Source organism: Drosophila ficusphila, unplaced genomic scaffold (genome assembly GCF_018152265.1).
Source record: "Drosophila ficusphila isolate 14025-0441.05 unplaced genomic scaffold, ASM1815226v1 contig_106, whole genome shotgun sequence".
Classification (NCBI taxonomy): Eukaryota; Metazoa; Arthropoda; class Insecta; order Diptera; family Drosophilidae; genus Drosophila; species Drosophila ficusphila.
In genome coordinates this window covers 388,322-403,892 of record NW_025063993.1, presented here as the reverse complement: position 1 = coordinate 403,892, position 15,571 = coordinate 388,322, and the positions used below count along the sequence as shown (strand labels likewise).

The window sequence follows — 15,571 nt, the reverse complement described above, 5'->3', positions numbered from 1 at the left end:
TTATTTATTTTATTTTTTTTTTTTTTTTTCCTCAATTATCAATTATCAATACATAAATAGTAAAATAAATAATGAAATGATTATTTATAAATAATGAAATGATTATTTATTTTACTATTTATGTATTGATAATTGATAATAATCATTTCATTATTTATTTTACTATTTATGTATTGATAATTTTAATATTAAATTTTGTGGAGGCGATATTTCTTGTTATATATATATTTTATTTTTGTGTGGTATTAGGATAAGAAATATTTACTTTAGTAAACATGACCAGGGCTAGGGATTTTGGTAGTAGGCACGACCACCAGTTGAGGCCTCCTGGAGGAGATGAAGATGCTCTTTGCTCAACGGACGTAGAAGGTGCTGCCGGAGTGGAGCGACCTTCCATAGTTGGAGGACTGCCGAGGACGCCAGTGGAGCGATTTCGGGAGTGGATCCGGGATGTTGATCCATGTCAGCCACCTCCATTGGCCCTCCAAGCCCTAGCGAAGGGTGGGCATATCGTCAGATTGGACCAGCAGCAGTCCAGATTATACTCCGGAGGCCGAGCAGCACAGGCGGCAGGAGGGAAATGGCCGAGCCTGTCTTGTTGAGGACCACAGGGCGGATGAGTTTCTGGACGACCGACGGACGTATGCCCACGTGGGCACTGGGTGCAGCGGTCGCTATCCATAGGTGGACCACTGGAACGTGTCGTTCGGCGGGGGCGACGAGCGGAATCCCGTTGAGGATTTCGTTTTCCGTATCCAATTCCTACAGCGGCAGCACCAGTGTCCATGGCAGGAGGTTTTGAGGCTCTTCCATGTATTCCTCACCGACCGAGCCAAGGAGTGGTACCGGGTCCATGTGCGGCAGTCCAGAGTCGATAGTTGGATGCAGCTGCGCCGAACCCTTATTGATCGTTTTAGGGGACATCAGACCGAGCACTATCGGATGCATGAGCTCCTGCAGCGGGAACAGCAGCTGGGAGAGACCGTGGAGGACTTCATCCACTGTATCAGCAGCTCGCCTCGTGTCTAAAAAAACCAATGCCTGAACGGCAGTTGGTGAAAATCATTAATAAAGGCTTGAGAGATGGCGTTGCGCGCCATCATGGAACTATTTACCATGGACGAGTTGCGGCAGGAATGCATTGAGGTGGAACGGAGTTTTGGTCGCCGAGGACGCACTTCGTACCAACAACAAATGCGTCATCCGGCAGGGGATAGACCAGTGGCCGAAACTTTCTTACCGGAGCCTCAGGAGAATGCGCATTCCTTTGCCGTGGATGAGTTGCGTGGACGTAGCAGGAATCCATTCCGGACGGGTTGCTGGAACTGCGGTGCCGCTGATCACGGATTACATGGAACATTACGCCGAACACGAGAAGGTCAAAGGGGAGTTCCTTACCTTCCAGCGAGATGGTCTCGGCACTACAGCCTGGAGCAACACTCCATCGAATTAGTTAAAGAAGCCCGAGAGTTCAAGGACCGGCCCTATCCTATGTCTCTAGCGAAGCAGAAGGTGGTCGGGGACGAGATCGACAAGATGCTCGAACTGGGAGTCAACGACGAAAGTAAGAGTCCCTGGAGCAATCGGACGACCGTGGTGTCAAAGCCCGGGAAGGATCGGTTTTGTCTGGATTTGTTTGCGTTCTGGCAGATCGAACTCGATGACATCCGCAAAGAGTACACTGCGTTTACAGTCCCAGGCAGGCCGTTGTACCATTTTCGGATGATGCCTTTCGGCCTGTGTAACGCAGCGCAACGTTTGGTGCGGCTGATGGACAGGGTGATTCCAGCGGAGCTGAGAACCAATGACTTTGTGTATCTCGATGATCTGCTGATCCTGGCTCCAGATTTCCAGACGCATTTGACGGGCGGGATTGACAATTGGTTTGTAAAAGTCAAAATTCTGTTTTAGATTTTTGACTTATCTGGGGTTCGTAGTCGGAGGTGGAACGCTGCGCATGGATCCTGGACGAGTTTCCGCCATCCAAAGGATACTTTATCCAGCGTCAATGAAGGAAGTGCGAGCCTTCCTTGGCACGGCAGGGTTTTATCGTCAACAACTTCGCTACGCTAGCGGCCCCTCTTAGCGAGTCATTAAAGAAAACAGGCAACGCAAAGTTTGCCTTGAGTCCCAGCGCAAAGCAGGCCTATGATGACCTGAAGTTGGCCCTGACGAAAGCGCCAGTCCTGGTTCATGCGGATTTTAAGAAACATTTTTTTATCCAATGCGATGCCTCCCACGTCGGAAGTCGGCGCTGTGCTGTTTCAGGGGAACCAGGACGGGGCAGAACAACCAATCGCTTTTTTCTCGGCCAAAATGAACAAACACTGATCAATAAACAAACACTATATATATATATAGTGCCTAGCAGCTATCCATAGCCATACGCAAATAAAACGTGGTTGCCGAGACGTTGTCTCGATGCATTGAAGAAGTCGGGATAGATCCTACTGAGTTCTTGGGTTTTGAGACAACTGAATTCGCTGCGGAGGAGTATGCGGAGTTAGTTCGGGAAGTGGAGACGATCAAAACATACTGACCTGACTTGAAGGTCGCGGATGGACTAATTTTCAAGCGCACAAAAATCCATGGATTCCACAAAGTTTGACGCACAGCCTGGTAGAGCGTGCCCATTCAGACCTCAAAGCGGGCCACGGAGAAATGAATAAGACACTGGATCTTCTGCGACGACAGTTGTTATAAACTAGCCAGGAGGCTTAGGTCTTTGTGTGACCACGAGTTGGCCGGGATGCAGACCAAGGACAAGTTGCAGATAATCCAAGCTAAGGTGCAGAAACAGCTGGAAGGCGCGTATGAAGTAAGCCGTCAACGCTTTTACAAGCGAGCCCGTACACTATTGCCGCAATAAAGCCAATTTGCTGGAGGATCTGCAGTCGCAGTTTGGGGGTGTACCACGCCAAGGACATCCGGATATAAGCTGAAACGGGTACACAAAGTATACGAGCAAACAATAACTGAATCAATATACTTCCCGTCAAGCTTGGGCCCCGCGTCGTACGAGCTGCACAGAACACCAGTGTACGCCAATTCCTGCAAGGACTCCAAAGCTACCAAGCAGTTCTTCGTTCAACCTTGGTTGATGTTGTAGTTGAAGTCGATTCCAGGAGGACGCTTCGATAGTTCAGGTAGCGATGGTTAGGGCAGCGCCCCCTTTTGGGCCTTGAGAAAATGATCTAGCGTGTAAAATGTAAACATTTAATCCCGGCTTAGGGATTCTCTTATATGGCCTTGAGGATGTCCATTGACCTATTTTAGAGAGAGGCTGGGGACGGCGGGAAACATTGCGGACAAGAGCAGATCTACGAAACCGTTTAGTAGTACCCGAAAAGACAGACTTGGTAGACGAGCAATAAAAACTAGTAGTGATTTTATGAAAATTTTGTGAAAAAGTGAGTTAGAGTTTTTTTTGTAATATATTTAGGAATATAAAATGTTTATTTTTGTTTAGTGAAACAGGGGTCCCACGATAAAGGGCCCCGGGACTATTTTCTTCGAAGAAAATATAACCTTTTTTTAAGGAATACGTTTTTGAAGAAAACATAACCTTTTCTGGAAAATAAATATATTTTGGAGAAGACACAAATGATTTTCTTAAGGAATTATAAATTGTATTTCGGGGGAGGCCCATATTTTCTTGGAAGGACATTGTTTGGTCATGCCACAGCCTAAATCCAATCACTAAATTCAAATCCTAACTTAATTCAAATTCTCGATGTTTGCCTTTGTTTTGCTATTTGTCCTGCGCGGCAACACTGTTTTATTTGTCATTTCTAACTACTTTTGCACTCTTTCGCTTATCGCTTCCTGGCATTAGTCCACGGCAAGCTTCATACAGTTCGAATTTGTACACGCTCATAGAAGGCACGGTCGCTGATCGCCTGCCTATATACTCTTCGGCTATATACTCTTCGCGACGTTTAAGGCACAGACAAATAGGTCTGCCTGCCTAATTCCTAATTCAAACCTACGTAAACAATAACTCTGTAAATTTAAGGCCTTGGTGCCAGTTAATAAATAAGTGCATTATTTAAGCGAAATTTGTACGGTTTTATTTACTTGGGCACCGCCAAAGGTAATGGTTAGTAAAAAAGCTTACTGACCCAACATTTTGGTGACCCCGACGTGATAGTGAAACAATAGAACTTCGAACAATCAAAACTAAAGTGCAACCAAACAAATAATTTTATTATTTTCGTTCGGTTAAAGTTGGTGATCGCGCATATACATACTTTCGTTAGCTCTATGCACATAAGCGCAAGCTGTAACTCCGTGAGACCCTCGCACACACCCGCCCCCGCATTTTCGTTTCCTCTTTGTGCCCCAGCTTCCCGCTTAAAACGTTTTACAGCGGCGACAAACTTTTTCGTTTCGCGGGTTCAGTGCCTATATATATATATATATATATATCTATAGGTATATATATTCAAATAGACGCACAATTTTGGCGCTAATCAGTGCACAGTGGGACTTGATCGGTGTGCAAGTGACAAATTCTCAAAACTATAAAGACCAAACAAATCAACATGTCAAGGGACACAACGCTTTCTGCTCCAGTTGCGGGAGCAACGTTATATAAATTGAAGGCTGGCTCAATGCTTTCTAAAGCTAAAGCCTTTGCGAAGACTCTGTCTGCCGACAAGCTCCAGGAAATGAGCGACGAGGAATTGCAACTTTATGTTCAACGTCTGGACGAGAACAAGGCGATATTTATCCAGGTCCATGACAAGCTTGAGGAGCTGGATTTTAGCGAAATCGGCAGCGTGGTTCGCGACGATTTTGAGGAGCTAACCATATCAACAAAGGTTATGTTGAACATTGAGTTGGGTAAGCGAAAAGGTGCGGCAATTCGTAGCTCCACACTTAGGCCAGAGCCCTCCATGGATTTCCATTCCATGTCAGCGGCTAGGAGATCTCATTTGCCCGAATTGAGACTGCCTGAATTTTCTGGTGGCTATTCCGAATTTGCCGACTTTCAGTCAACGTTCATGGCCATTATCGACAGTGACGTTGAGCTTTCTAACATTGAGAAGCTCCAGCATCTCAAGTCTTGCCTAAAGGGTTCCGCCTTGGATACAGTGCGCTCATTGGAGATATGCGAAAATAATTATGCTGCAGCCTGGGATTTATTGAACAACCGTTTCAATAACAAGCGACTTATTTTCCAGTCCCACATAAATGAAATTTTGAGCCTCCCTAAGGTCGACATGCAGTGTGCCACGAAGCTGAGAGAAATGTCCGACAAAATTAACGCAAATCTACGTGCTCTCCAGTCTATGGGTTCGGTTGAGCAAATTGCAAACTGCGTTCTTATCCATGTTCTACTGCAAAGGTTGGATAGCAAAACTCAGGCCAATTGGGAGGAGTCTGCGGCGATCGATGAAATTCCTTCGATTGATCATTTCACTACTTTCTTGTCAAAGCGTTGTCGAAAACTCGAGAACATAGAGCACACTGCAGCTTTGTATTCGAATGGTTCATCAGGGAACACTCGCAGCAGAAGCATCTTAATTGCCACCAGCACTTCGGGACATGCATGCGTTGTGTGTAACAACAGTCATTCCATTTATAGCTGTGGTCAATTCGCCAATCTGTCGACACAAGAGCGTATTCTAAAGGCAAGGGACTTGGCACTGTGTTTCAATTGCTTGAAGAAGGGACATCAAATGCGCAATTGTCGGTCAGGCTGCTGTCGAGTTTGCGGGTCTAAGCATCAAAGCCTTTTGCACCCTGGCTCTCAGCCTTCAACCGATGTTCAGCGAGCTCCCGTGGCGGAACTAAGTACGCCAAACGCAATCGCCTCTAGCCCCTCTACCTCTTTGCTGGCTCAGAATTTGGATTCTGATAGTGTTTTTCTTCCAACTGCAGTCATAAGCATACAACGTCGATCAGGTGCCTGGATCCCATGCCGCACGCTGCTAGACTCGGGATCACAAGTCCACGTTGTGACCTCCCGACTCGCTCACCAGTTGGAATTGCCAAAAGCAAAGTCTACGGTAACAGTTGCTGGTATTGGAGATGCTCGATTTGACTCTGAAGGAGCGTCCGTTTGCCTCAAGTTCAAGTCGCATACCTCCAATTACTCCACATGCCTAACTGCGCTTGTTGCTCCAGCGATAACCGAAAATCAACCCAGTTCGACCGTTAAGCCCGATTGCTGGAAAATTCCTTCTAATATTCAGTTGGCCGACCCGGAATTTTACAAATCTCAGAATATTGATCTTCTCATTTGGGCAAGCATGTTTTTTTGAACTATTATCCGTAGGGCAGATTAAGTTGGCTGCTGGGTTACCCCTATTGCAAAAAACGAAGCTTGGTTGGAGCGTAACTGGAGGTGGATCTTCTTCTATCAAGGAAACTGGATTACAGGATCAAGCTGTGCATCGAAAATTGATTGCTGCTCGCATGGATGACGTTGATGATCTGATCACAGGAGGGCAATCAGCACAAGAGGTCCTCGAAATCAACGACGTTCGTGATCAAACTCCTGACTCGGAAAGGGGAACATTCCTGAGGATTGACGATGGCAGCGACAAGACGCTCGGTCTAGCCTGGGATCCTGCAGCGGATGTTTTTCGTTCTTCTTTTTCTTCCATACAGGTCTCTCCAAAGCCAAGCAAAAGGATGGTGTTGTCCACAACTGCTCAGGTTTACGATGAGTGCGTTCCCCAGGGACTCAACACGTCATGGCGGAAGTTGCTATCTGGCATGGGTCGTACCCAGCAAAAGACGTTTCTTCGACCTGCGTTGGATCCAACAGCTGATGGCAAACGACAGGCGCATCTACTTTATTCAAAGTCTCGTGTGGCGCCTTTGAAGACTCTCATGGTTTTCAAATTGGAGTTCTACGCTACCTTGTTACTGGTCCAACTGATGCGAGACGTACGCAACACGAAGCTCTTCGATTTTGCTGAAACTTTATCATCGATAAGCTATGAACCTTTACGATTTCAAGTATATGTTGCTAATCCAATGTCTATACTTCAAGAGCTATCCAGTGGCATGAATTGGCGCTACGTTCCGGCTGACTGCAATCCAGCCGACATCTTGACAAGAGAAACTTCCCCGAGTGAGATTCTGGAACCTGCCCTTTGGTTCACCAGCCCAGCGTTTCGTCTCGAGAATCGCAATGCGCAGCATCCTACACTGGACTTGCATCGGAATAGCATTCTGGTCCGCGAGCGCTGCTCGCTTACATGCGTCTTCAACGTTGGCAGCAACGACCAAGGTGGCACACTCCCAAACCTGCGCTACAAATCGACGAGGTCGTCTCCACGTTGCCTCCGCCTCAATGGCCGTTAGCCAGCGTCATGGAATTGGTGCCTGGATCCGATGGAGTTGCTCGTGTGGCTCGAATCACTCGAAGGTCTGTACCCAAGCTGTGCGTGCTGCCGAAGCTGGATCTGGTTGAAAGCCCTGGTCTTTCAACGGGGGGAGGATGTTTGGTCATGCCACAGCCTAAATCCAATCACTAAATTCAAATCCTAACTTAATTCAAATTCTCGATGTTTGCCTTTGTTTTGCTATTTGTCCTGCGCAGCAACACTGTTTTAATTGTCATTTCTAACTACTTTTGCACTCTTTCGCTTATCGCTTCCTGGCATTAGTCCACGGCAAGCTTCATACAGTTCGAATTTGTACACGCTCATAGAAGGCACGGTCGCTGATCGCCTGCCTATATACTCTTCGGCTATATACTCTTCGCGACGTTTAAGGCACAGACAAATCGGTCTGCCTGCCTAATTCCTAATTCAAACCTACGTAAACAATAACTCTGTAAATTTAAGGCCTTGGTGCCAGTTAATAAATAAGTGCATTATTTAAGCGAAATTTGTACGGTTTTATTTACTTGGGCACCGCCAAAGGTAATGGTTAGTAAAAAAGCTTACTGACCCAACAGACATAATTAGTCTTTTTGGTACAAACACAGTTTTTGGATGAACTTAAATTGGCTTACATAAAAATCAGTGGAAGTGAGTGCAAAGATCCAAACCCGCAACCACTCGGCATCAAAGACCAAGTCGACCCTCTCGGACTCCAGACTTCCAATGAGTCCGTTCCTCGTCGCCTCTAAAGTAGTGGCCAATTTCCCTCGCGATCGGCTGGTGCCGCGAGGTTGGCCAGCCAGTCCATAAACGCCTTCAAGTTGTTACGACCCGCTTATCGAAGGGGCAAGGCCGGCTAGCCAGTCGACTCAGGGAGGGATTTTTCCCCGTCTGCCCACAGGTCGCACCATAAGTCCCAGCTGATTGGGAATCCAAAATAAACAAACAAATAAAAAAAAAAAAGGTAAATAAAACGCTAACAGAAACATTACTCGAATTTATAATTGACATTCACCTTTCATCTCTCCTGGACGCAGGTTCGGGACATGGCTGGAAATATCCTTGGACGCACCCTCCCTTCCTGACACCCAACTGGACATCATCTTGTTGGATGCCCCTGGGCGTGTGGCTATCTTGGCTTACTCCTGGTCACGGCTCATCCTGTCATCTTCCCCCCCCCAACATCAAACGCTTAGCAACTCATATTCATAACAACATTTACTTATTACACATACTAATTTATCAACCTAATTTTACAATCATTTATGGTTTCTTTCTTTTTTTGTATTTTTAGAAATTTACGGGCCAAAGCAAAATTATAGTGGATTCATATCATCCAAAAGTGTCAACGACGATGAAGACGAAAGAGGACAAGGACAACGAGGACACGAGAATTCGGTAAGGGTATAATATTGTAATTAAAGAACTTTTAATTAACCCACATTTCCTTTCAGCTTTTCCCTAACTGGAGCTCCACTAAGGGTCAGGGGCTGAGACGGGTGATTGTTGGAATATAAATTTATACCCCCACACAGATCGGCCTGGTGACCTCAACCAAACACATACATATTTATAATTAACTTAAAATTAGGATATTTTGTATATTTTAAAGGATTAATTGCCTGGACCCGTTATTTTTACATGTTTGTTAAATTTTAAATTAGTTAGTGATTAATTTGGCTTCGTGATTGTTAATGAGGAACGTTAATTGATTTGTTATTTAATTCTTATTTCATTTTTCTTTCATTTACGTGCCCTTTTTTTTATAATTTTAATTATGTGCTTTTAATTTTCGATTGTCTTTTTGTTTTGTTTTCGTGCGTTTACCGGCTTTTATAATGCCATATAAATAAATAAATATGTTCAAATAAATAAATAAATATGTGCGAATAAATATATATAAATAAATAAATAAATGTGTTTAAATAAATATATATATATATAAGTAAATAAATAAGAACACCTACGCACCGACGAATAGATTAATATTTAAATAAATTAGCACTGGCACAAGTAAATAAATAACATATATATATATATATGTGAAATAAATAAATAAATAAATTATTGCGAATAAATAAATAGTTTAAATAAATATTATAACTGCCGATATAGTAATCAATTTAAAGAAATGAGGACGGCAAAAATATCACGTGATTTATGTTTTCTTTATTTCCTTGATCTAGGTCGGTGCAATTTATGTAATTCCTGGTGGGGATTGGAGGTTGGGATTTGCCGGTTTTGTTATCCGCGTCGGCGGAAGATTTGGCCGGGATTTCCTCCCCGGACAACCCTCGACAAGGACAATAGAGACCCCTGAAACCCGTCATGGATTAAATAGTTTTAGTTCCTTTTGGAACGGACTCTCTTTTCTTTTATTTACCTGTAGATTTCTGGATGTCCTGCCTCCTGGATCTGTCCAATATTCGGTTTTCCTGGTCCGGGTCTGCCTCCTGATCGTCTGTTTTTTTTTTTTTTCTATTTAAATCACTAACGAATTCCGGTTTTACGCCCGCGGGTCACGTGGGTCTAGTGCGGATTGAGTCTCGTGGCTGCCCCGTTGCCCTATTTATGGGCTCGGTTCCCACCGATTCCCATTTTCGAGCCTCTCTCAAACGAGGTCGAGATCCGCGTTCAAGGCCAGAGATTTAGTTTTTTTGGCCTTGGTGTGCGTGGATGCACTCCCTCCGGGCTCTCCTCTCGCGATCGGCAAATACCATCCACATTCCCCTTTTATAGGATGTGGAAGGTATGGGGCTCTTGGGTTCCACTTTCCCCTATTCATGGACCTGCCAACTCCGCCCAACGGGCATAATTCCCCTTCGGCTCTGCCAACTCGTTTCGGTGCGCATTCCAGGCGATATTTGTTTCGCCCACGGCTATCGATCACCGTCAGAATGCAACACCACGCGAAAATTAGCAAATCGAAAGAGAAGGGAATATTCGCGAGCATTCTACTAAACGTAAACAAAACAAAAATTGGCCAACTCTATCACAACAAACTCGCCGAACAGCTCCGCGGCGTTCTACTGGCGGCTGGTGCTTGCCCCGACATATGGATTACCCAACGTAGGCCACACCCACGGTAATTATCCTGCCTGTGTCTCCTGTGCGCGCGTCGTGCCCTCCCTCTACAATCGCAGATCTTTTGCATGATAGATGCCAATAGGCTTCCCCGCCAGGTCCTCTATCTCGAACATGTTGTTTCCAACGGGCCGGACGACTCGGCATCTCGCGAATTTCCGTACGAACTTGGCGTTGTAGTTCTTTCCGAAATCGCTCAGTGTAAAGTTTCGCCGGTATACTTCTTGGCCTGGTTTTACGTGGAACTCACGGGCGCGCTTGTTGTACTGCCGGCTGCTCCTTTCGTACGCCTGATGCAGGTGCTCCTTAATGCGTTCGCGGATGATGCTTCGCTTGTCCTGGGAGTTTAGAGTGGCTACCTCATGATCTGTCATCGACTGCAGTTTTCTGGCCAACTTATAGCAGCTGCCGTGGAGGTACATTTGCTGCCCGAACACCGCAAAGAAAGGGGTCACGCCCGTCGCCTCATGGATCGAGTTTCGGATCGCGACTTCGATCTCCGGCAGAAATGCATCCCATTCTCTGTGATCTCGCTCCAGATACGTCCGGATCGCGGCCAGAACTGTCCGGTTGACCCTTTCTGCCGCGTTGCTTTGCGGAGAATATACTGCCGTTCTCGTGTGCTGTATTCCATATGCCTCCATCATATCCTGAAACGCCTTTGAGACAAACTGTTTGCCATTGTCCGAATGGATCACCTCTGGTACGCCGAACTTGAAGAATATTTCGTGCACCAGAAACTCGACGACGTTCGTGGCGGTGGCTTCCCTCATAGATTTGAGGAACGTGAACTTGGAGAAATGGTCCACCACCACAAATATCCAGGCTTTCCCTTGCTTAGACCGCGGATATTTGTCTAAAAAGTCTATATATAGCTTTTGGAATGGCCTTTCCGTCACCACTTCCTGCCCTATCCCGACTTGTGTGCGGTAATTCGGGGCCTTCGCCTCCTTGCACTGAATACAACGACCCACGAAGTCTCGGACTTGTGTCGTCATCCCCGGCCAGTAATATTGCCGTTGGAGGCGCTGCAGCGTCTTCTTCACCCCTCCGTGTCCTGACGTCGGTTCCTCATGGGCCGTCGCGATCATCCCGGCCGTCAGTGAGACAGGAATCCACAGTTTCCATGGCCCTCCTTCGACTTCGTCCTCCAATCTGCTGAACCCCAGGCGTTTAAAAATGAGATTCCCTTCCACGCGAACATCCGGTAGGCGCACCTGATTTGCCAGTATCTCATCTCGTATTTCCTTGTATCCTTCAGATTCGAACTCCGTCGTCGTGAATCCGAGAGCGTCGTCAGCATCCAGCTCTAGTTCTTCTACGTATCTGGACAGCGTATCGGCTACCACGTTCTCTGCACCCTTCCGGTGCGAAATTTGGAAGTCGAAGTTCTGCAACCTGAGAGACCAACGCGCCAAGCGTCCACTGAGGTCTTTCATGGTCATCAACCACTTCAGGCTGGCATGGTCGGTGATCACCGTGAACGGCATGAGCTCCACATACGGCCGGAACTTTTCGATGGCAAGTACTGCTGCCAAGCACTCCTTCTCTGTAACCGAATAATTTAACTGGTGTTTATTCAATTTTGCAGAGAAGAACGCTATCGGACGCTCGTGTTTGTCCTCGTCGTACTGGAACAGGACAGCCCCCACACCATGGTGCGACGCATCGCACTGGACGAAAAACGGACGTTTGAAGTCGGCATGGACCAGAACCGGAGCAGATGTAAGAGCCGTCTTCAACGCTTGTATCGCGCTCTTGGCCTCTTCGTCCAATACTAATCGCGTGTTCTTTCCTTTTTTCAGGGCGTTCGTGAGTGGCGTCGCCATGGCTGCAAAATCCTTGATGAATCGGCGATACCACCCCGCAGTTCCAAGGAAACTACGCAGCTCCTTCACCGACTTCGGCTCGGGAATCTTCTGGATTGCGACGATTCTTTCCGGATCCATTCGTAATGCTCCTCCGCCGATGATGAACCCCAGGTACTTCAATGCCCTGTAGCAAAATTTGGACTTCTTTAACCCTATCGTCAAATTTGCTTTTTTCAGGCAATCCGCAACCAACCGAAGATATTTTAAGTGCGTCGCGAAGTCTGGAGCGATGATCAGCAGGTCATCAAGGTAAACAAAAACGTTGGACCTTAGTTGAGCGGGAATGACCTTGTCCATCAGACGGCAGAGCCTCTGCGCCGCGTTGCATAGCCCGAACGGCATCATCGCGAACTGGTACAAGGGCCTTCCAGCGACCGTGAACGCCGTGTATGGACGACTCTCGGGATGCAGTTCCACCTGCCAGAATGCGAATTTCAAGTCGACACTTGAAATATAGTGCGTCTGTTCGATTCTGGACAGGATTCCCTCTATGCACGGCAACGGATACGCGTCCTTCACGGTGAGGTTATTGAGCTTCCTCGCGTCCAGACAGAATCTGTTTTTGTCCGGCCTTCGCACCACTGTCGTGCGGTTACTCCACGGACTCTCACTGACTTCGATAACGCCAAGTTCCAACATCTTGTCGACTTCCGTCCATACGATCTCCTGCATCGCTGGCGACTGAGGATAATGTCGATCCTTGAAAGGTTCTGCTCCTTCCACAAGCTGGATACGGTGCTTCTCCACCGCTGTCTTCCCTAGTCCGACGTCTTCAAACGCAAGGAACTCCTTTTTCACCGTTTCTAACTGCTTCTTTTCCTCCTCTTCCAGGTCCCATTCTTCAAGCACGGACTTCTTGTCGGCCTCGCCATCGAGCCACGGATTCGTTGCGTCCCATAATTCCGCAACGCTCGCCTTCGGTTTCGGTGATGGCATCTCTCCGAGGATGGCCGGTGCCAACGCGAATCGCCTCCAGAAATCGATCCCTAGGTACATTGCCTGTTCCAGATACGGGCACACATAAAAGGTGAGTATTTTCTCCACACCCTTATATTGCACGGGCACTTGTACTCGCCCTATGATTGACCTGTCTTCTCCCGCAGCGGTTTTCACGATGGACAGGTACTTCTCCATCCCCACGCCGATCTCCTCCAGCAACTCTCGGCTGCCTTTCCCGAGGACGTTGATGGAAGCGCCTGTATCCAGCAACCCGGAAACTCGCTTGCCCTGGATGAGGACCTCCGCAAATACTCTGGGATCCTCTCCCATACCTCGGCGAACGGCTTCCACCACGGCTCGTCGGGTCTGGTGCCTCTGCCTGAAGCGGGCTCTGGCCTTCAACAGTCTCCGACTGACGCTTCGCATCCCGTTCAGCTGGTTATTGTCAAAAATCCGGTTCCTGACCTCGAGGTACCTTTCCATCCGTTCCTCTGCCGGTAAATATCTTAGACTATTGCTATTAATGTCTATCTTATGATTAACTACTATTTTAGAGGTCTGCTTCGGCGTCTCGAGATTACTATTCAGTTGCGGTTGGGCCTGTATCTCGAGCGCGGGTCTCCCACTTTCCCGGCGCTCGTCCTCCCGTTTCCCGTACACACCGGGCAATTCGGCGTCACCACTTCCGGCTTCCCGCAGCGGTAGCAGAAAATCTTCCGCTCCTGCGACGGACAATCACGGAACCCGTGGTCAGCCTGGCCACAATTCCAGCAACTCAGCCTCGGCCGGGAACCCTCCTCAACGACAGGATCTTCCGGCCCGATTTCATCTTCCGGCGGGTCGCAGGTCACCTCTTCCACCTGGCGTCCGCCCGGCTGGAACTTGTTCGGTCCCCGGTATGGTTGTCGGACGTCCCGCTTCATGAAGGCATCCTCCACCTCCAGGCATTCCTCGCGCAACTGCTCCACGCTATATACCCTCAGGGCATAGACGAACCTGGCGATCTCGGCGGTAAGTCCTTTTTTTACGATTCTGACCATTTCCGTTTCCGCTATGGGGGCCAGCAGTCGATTTCCCAGCCGACGCATCGCCCGGAAGTACTCCTCCACAGATTCGCCCTGCTGCTGCCGCCGATCCTGGAGCGCTCGCCGCCGTTCGAACTCGCCACCAATTCCACGGAATCTGGCCACCAAGCTCTCCTTCAGGTCTTCCCACGTCTGCGGAGGATTCTCTCGTACATAATGCCAGTACCACTCGGCGGCCTGGCCTCGCATCAGATGGTAGAAGCTACCCAACACCTGGTCCCAGGAACACCGAGTCTGTCTTTGGAGGTACTCTACCCGGAAGACAAAATCTTCCACGGCAAGTTTGTTTTGGTCGCCGTCAAAGAATATCTCCCATTTCTCGACTCGGATCCCTCTAACTCCCTCTTCTCTTCTTTCAGGGCCCCGGAAACGTTCGGCGCTATCTCGACGTGGGCCGTACGCCGCCTGGAATTGCTGCTGCTGTGAATCAGGAAACGCCGGCAACGATCCCTCGCCGCCATTCATCCCTGCGGAGCTGCCGTGTGCTCTCGGAGGTCTTGGTGGGGGTCTGACGAGTTCCTCATCCTCTGGCTTCGCCCTGGGGTACGCTCCCGACTCCTGGCCATAGCCTACGTCCGCTCGCATTGCCTGCTGCTGCATCGCTTGGACCGCGGTCGCTGTCTCCTTCAACGGCTGGACCACCTCGTTGATCATGGCCATCATCTCCATGAATCCGCGACGGATCTCCTCCTGCAATGTCCGGCTGACATTTTCCGACAGCGCCGCTCTGTGCGTCTCATACGCCTGGGACACCGCCACATTCACCGAGGATGCGATCTCGCTCGGAATTCCACGAGGCGGAGGAGAAACCTCCCAAACGTCTGCTGTAGCACCACCTGCTACTCCTCCCTCATCTCGACCTTGTTGACCTTCCGACGGGGGAGTTCTCGTGGTCATCTTATCAACATTCGATCGCAAGTTGTACTTCCTAAACATGAACCTCTTCTTATTTCCTAATCGCTACCTTATGTTCCTACTAATTGACACGCTTTCTTTTCTAGATATCAAACACCAAACAACTCAAATTGGACGATAAGAGGGGGGAGAAAATACTGACACTTAACCGGAGCCAAACACCACCCGCTTTTTCTGCGTCATCTGCCTAACGCCAGGATCAATGTTCATATTTGTGAGCTCCATCGGATCCACTATCTTCTGCTGGGAAGATAGGGCATCGAGGGTGCTCACACCACTGCTTGCTTCCTCTCCAACTACGCCGCGCATGTGTTTGCGAGTTCTGTGGCCGTTC

The 15,571-nt window shown here is 48.1% G+C and overlaps 2 protein-coding genes across 2 annotated transcripts; one reads left to right on the top strand and one right to left on the bottom strand.

Moving 5' to 3' along the window:
• Window positions 1–4,544: 4,544 nt before the first annotated feature.
• Window positions 4,545–7,320, top strand: LOC122320920. Its single transcript, XM_043209585.1, has 2 exons — window positions 4,545–5,298; window positions 6,284–7,320. Exons 1-2 carry the CDS (start codon window positions 4,545–4,547, stop codon window positions 7,318–7,320), a joined length of 1,791 nt encoding a protein of 596 aa, XP_043065520.1.
• Window positions 7,321–9,459: 2,139 nt separating this feature from the next.
• Window positions 9,460–15,219, bottom strand: LOC122320919. The gene is made up of 4 exons (XM_043209576.1): window positions 14,013–15,219; window positions 10,592–13,959; window positions 9,727–9,821; window positions 9,460–9,659 (listed from the first exon to the last, which is right to left on the bottom strand). The coding sequence occupies exons 1-4, from the start codon at window positions 15,217–15,219 to the stop codon at window positions 9,467–9,469; spliced, it is 4,863 nt and encodes a 1,620-aa protein (XP_043065511.1). The 3' UTR covers window positions 9,460–9,466.
• Between the last annotated feature and the right edge of the window lie 352 nt (window positions 15,220–15,571).

What these genes read in the sequence shown, in the direction of transcription:
- LOC122320920 (XM_043209585.1), top strand. Translation starts at nt 4,545, where the DNA reads ATGTCAAGGGACACAACGCTTTCTGCTCCAGTTGCGGGAGCAACGTTA. An exon ending in ACGTGCTCTCCAGTCTATGG is followed by an intron (nt 5,299 to 6,283) that starts GTTCGGTTGAGC and finishes TATTATCCGTAG; the next exon opens with GGCAGATTAAGTTGGCTGCT.
- LOC122320919 (XM_043209576.1), bottom strand. Translation starts at nt 15,219, where the DNA reads ATGACCACGAGAACTCCCCCGTCGGAAGGTCAACAAGGTCGAGATGAG. An exon ending in AGAACTACAACGCCAAGTTC is followed by an intron (nt 9,822 to 10,591) that starts GTACGGAAATTC and finishes TGATTTAAATAG; the next exon opens with AAAAAAAAAAAAAACAGACG. An exon ending in GGACATCCAGAAATCTACAG is followed by an intron (nt 9,660 to 9,726) that starts GTAAATAAAAGA and finishes GACGGGTTTCAG; the next exon opens with GGGTCTCTATTGTCCTTGTC.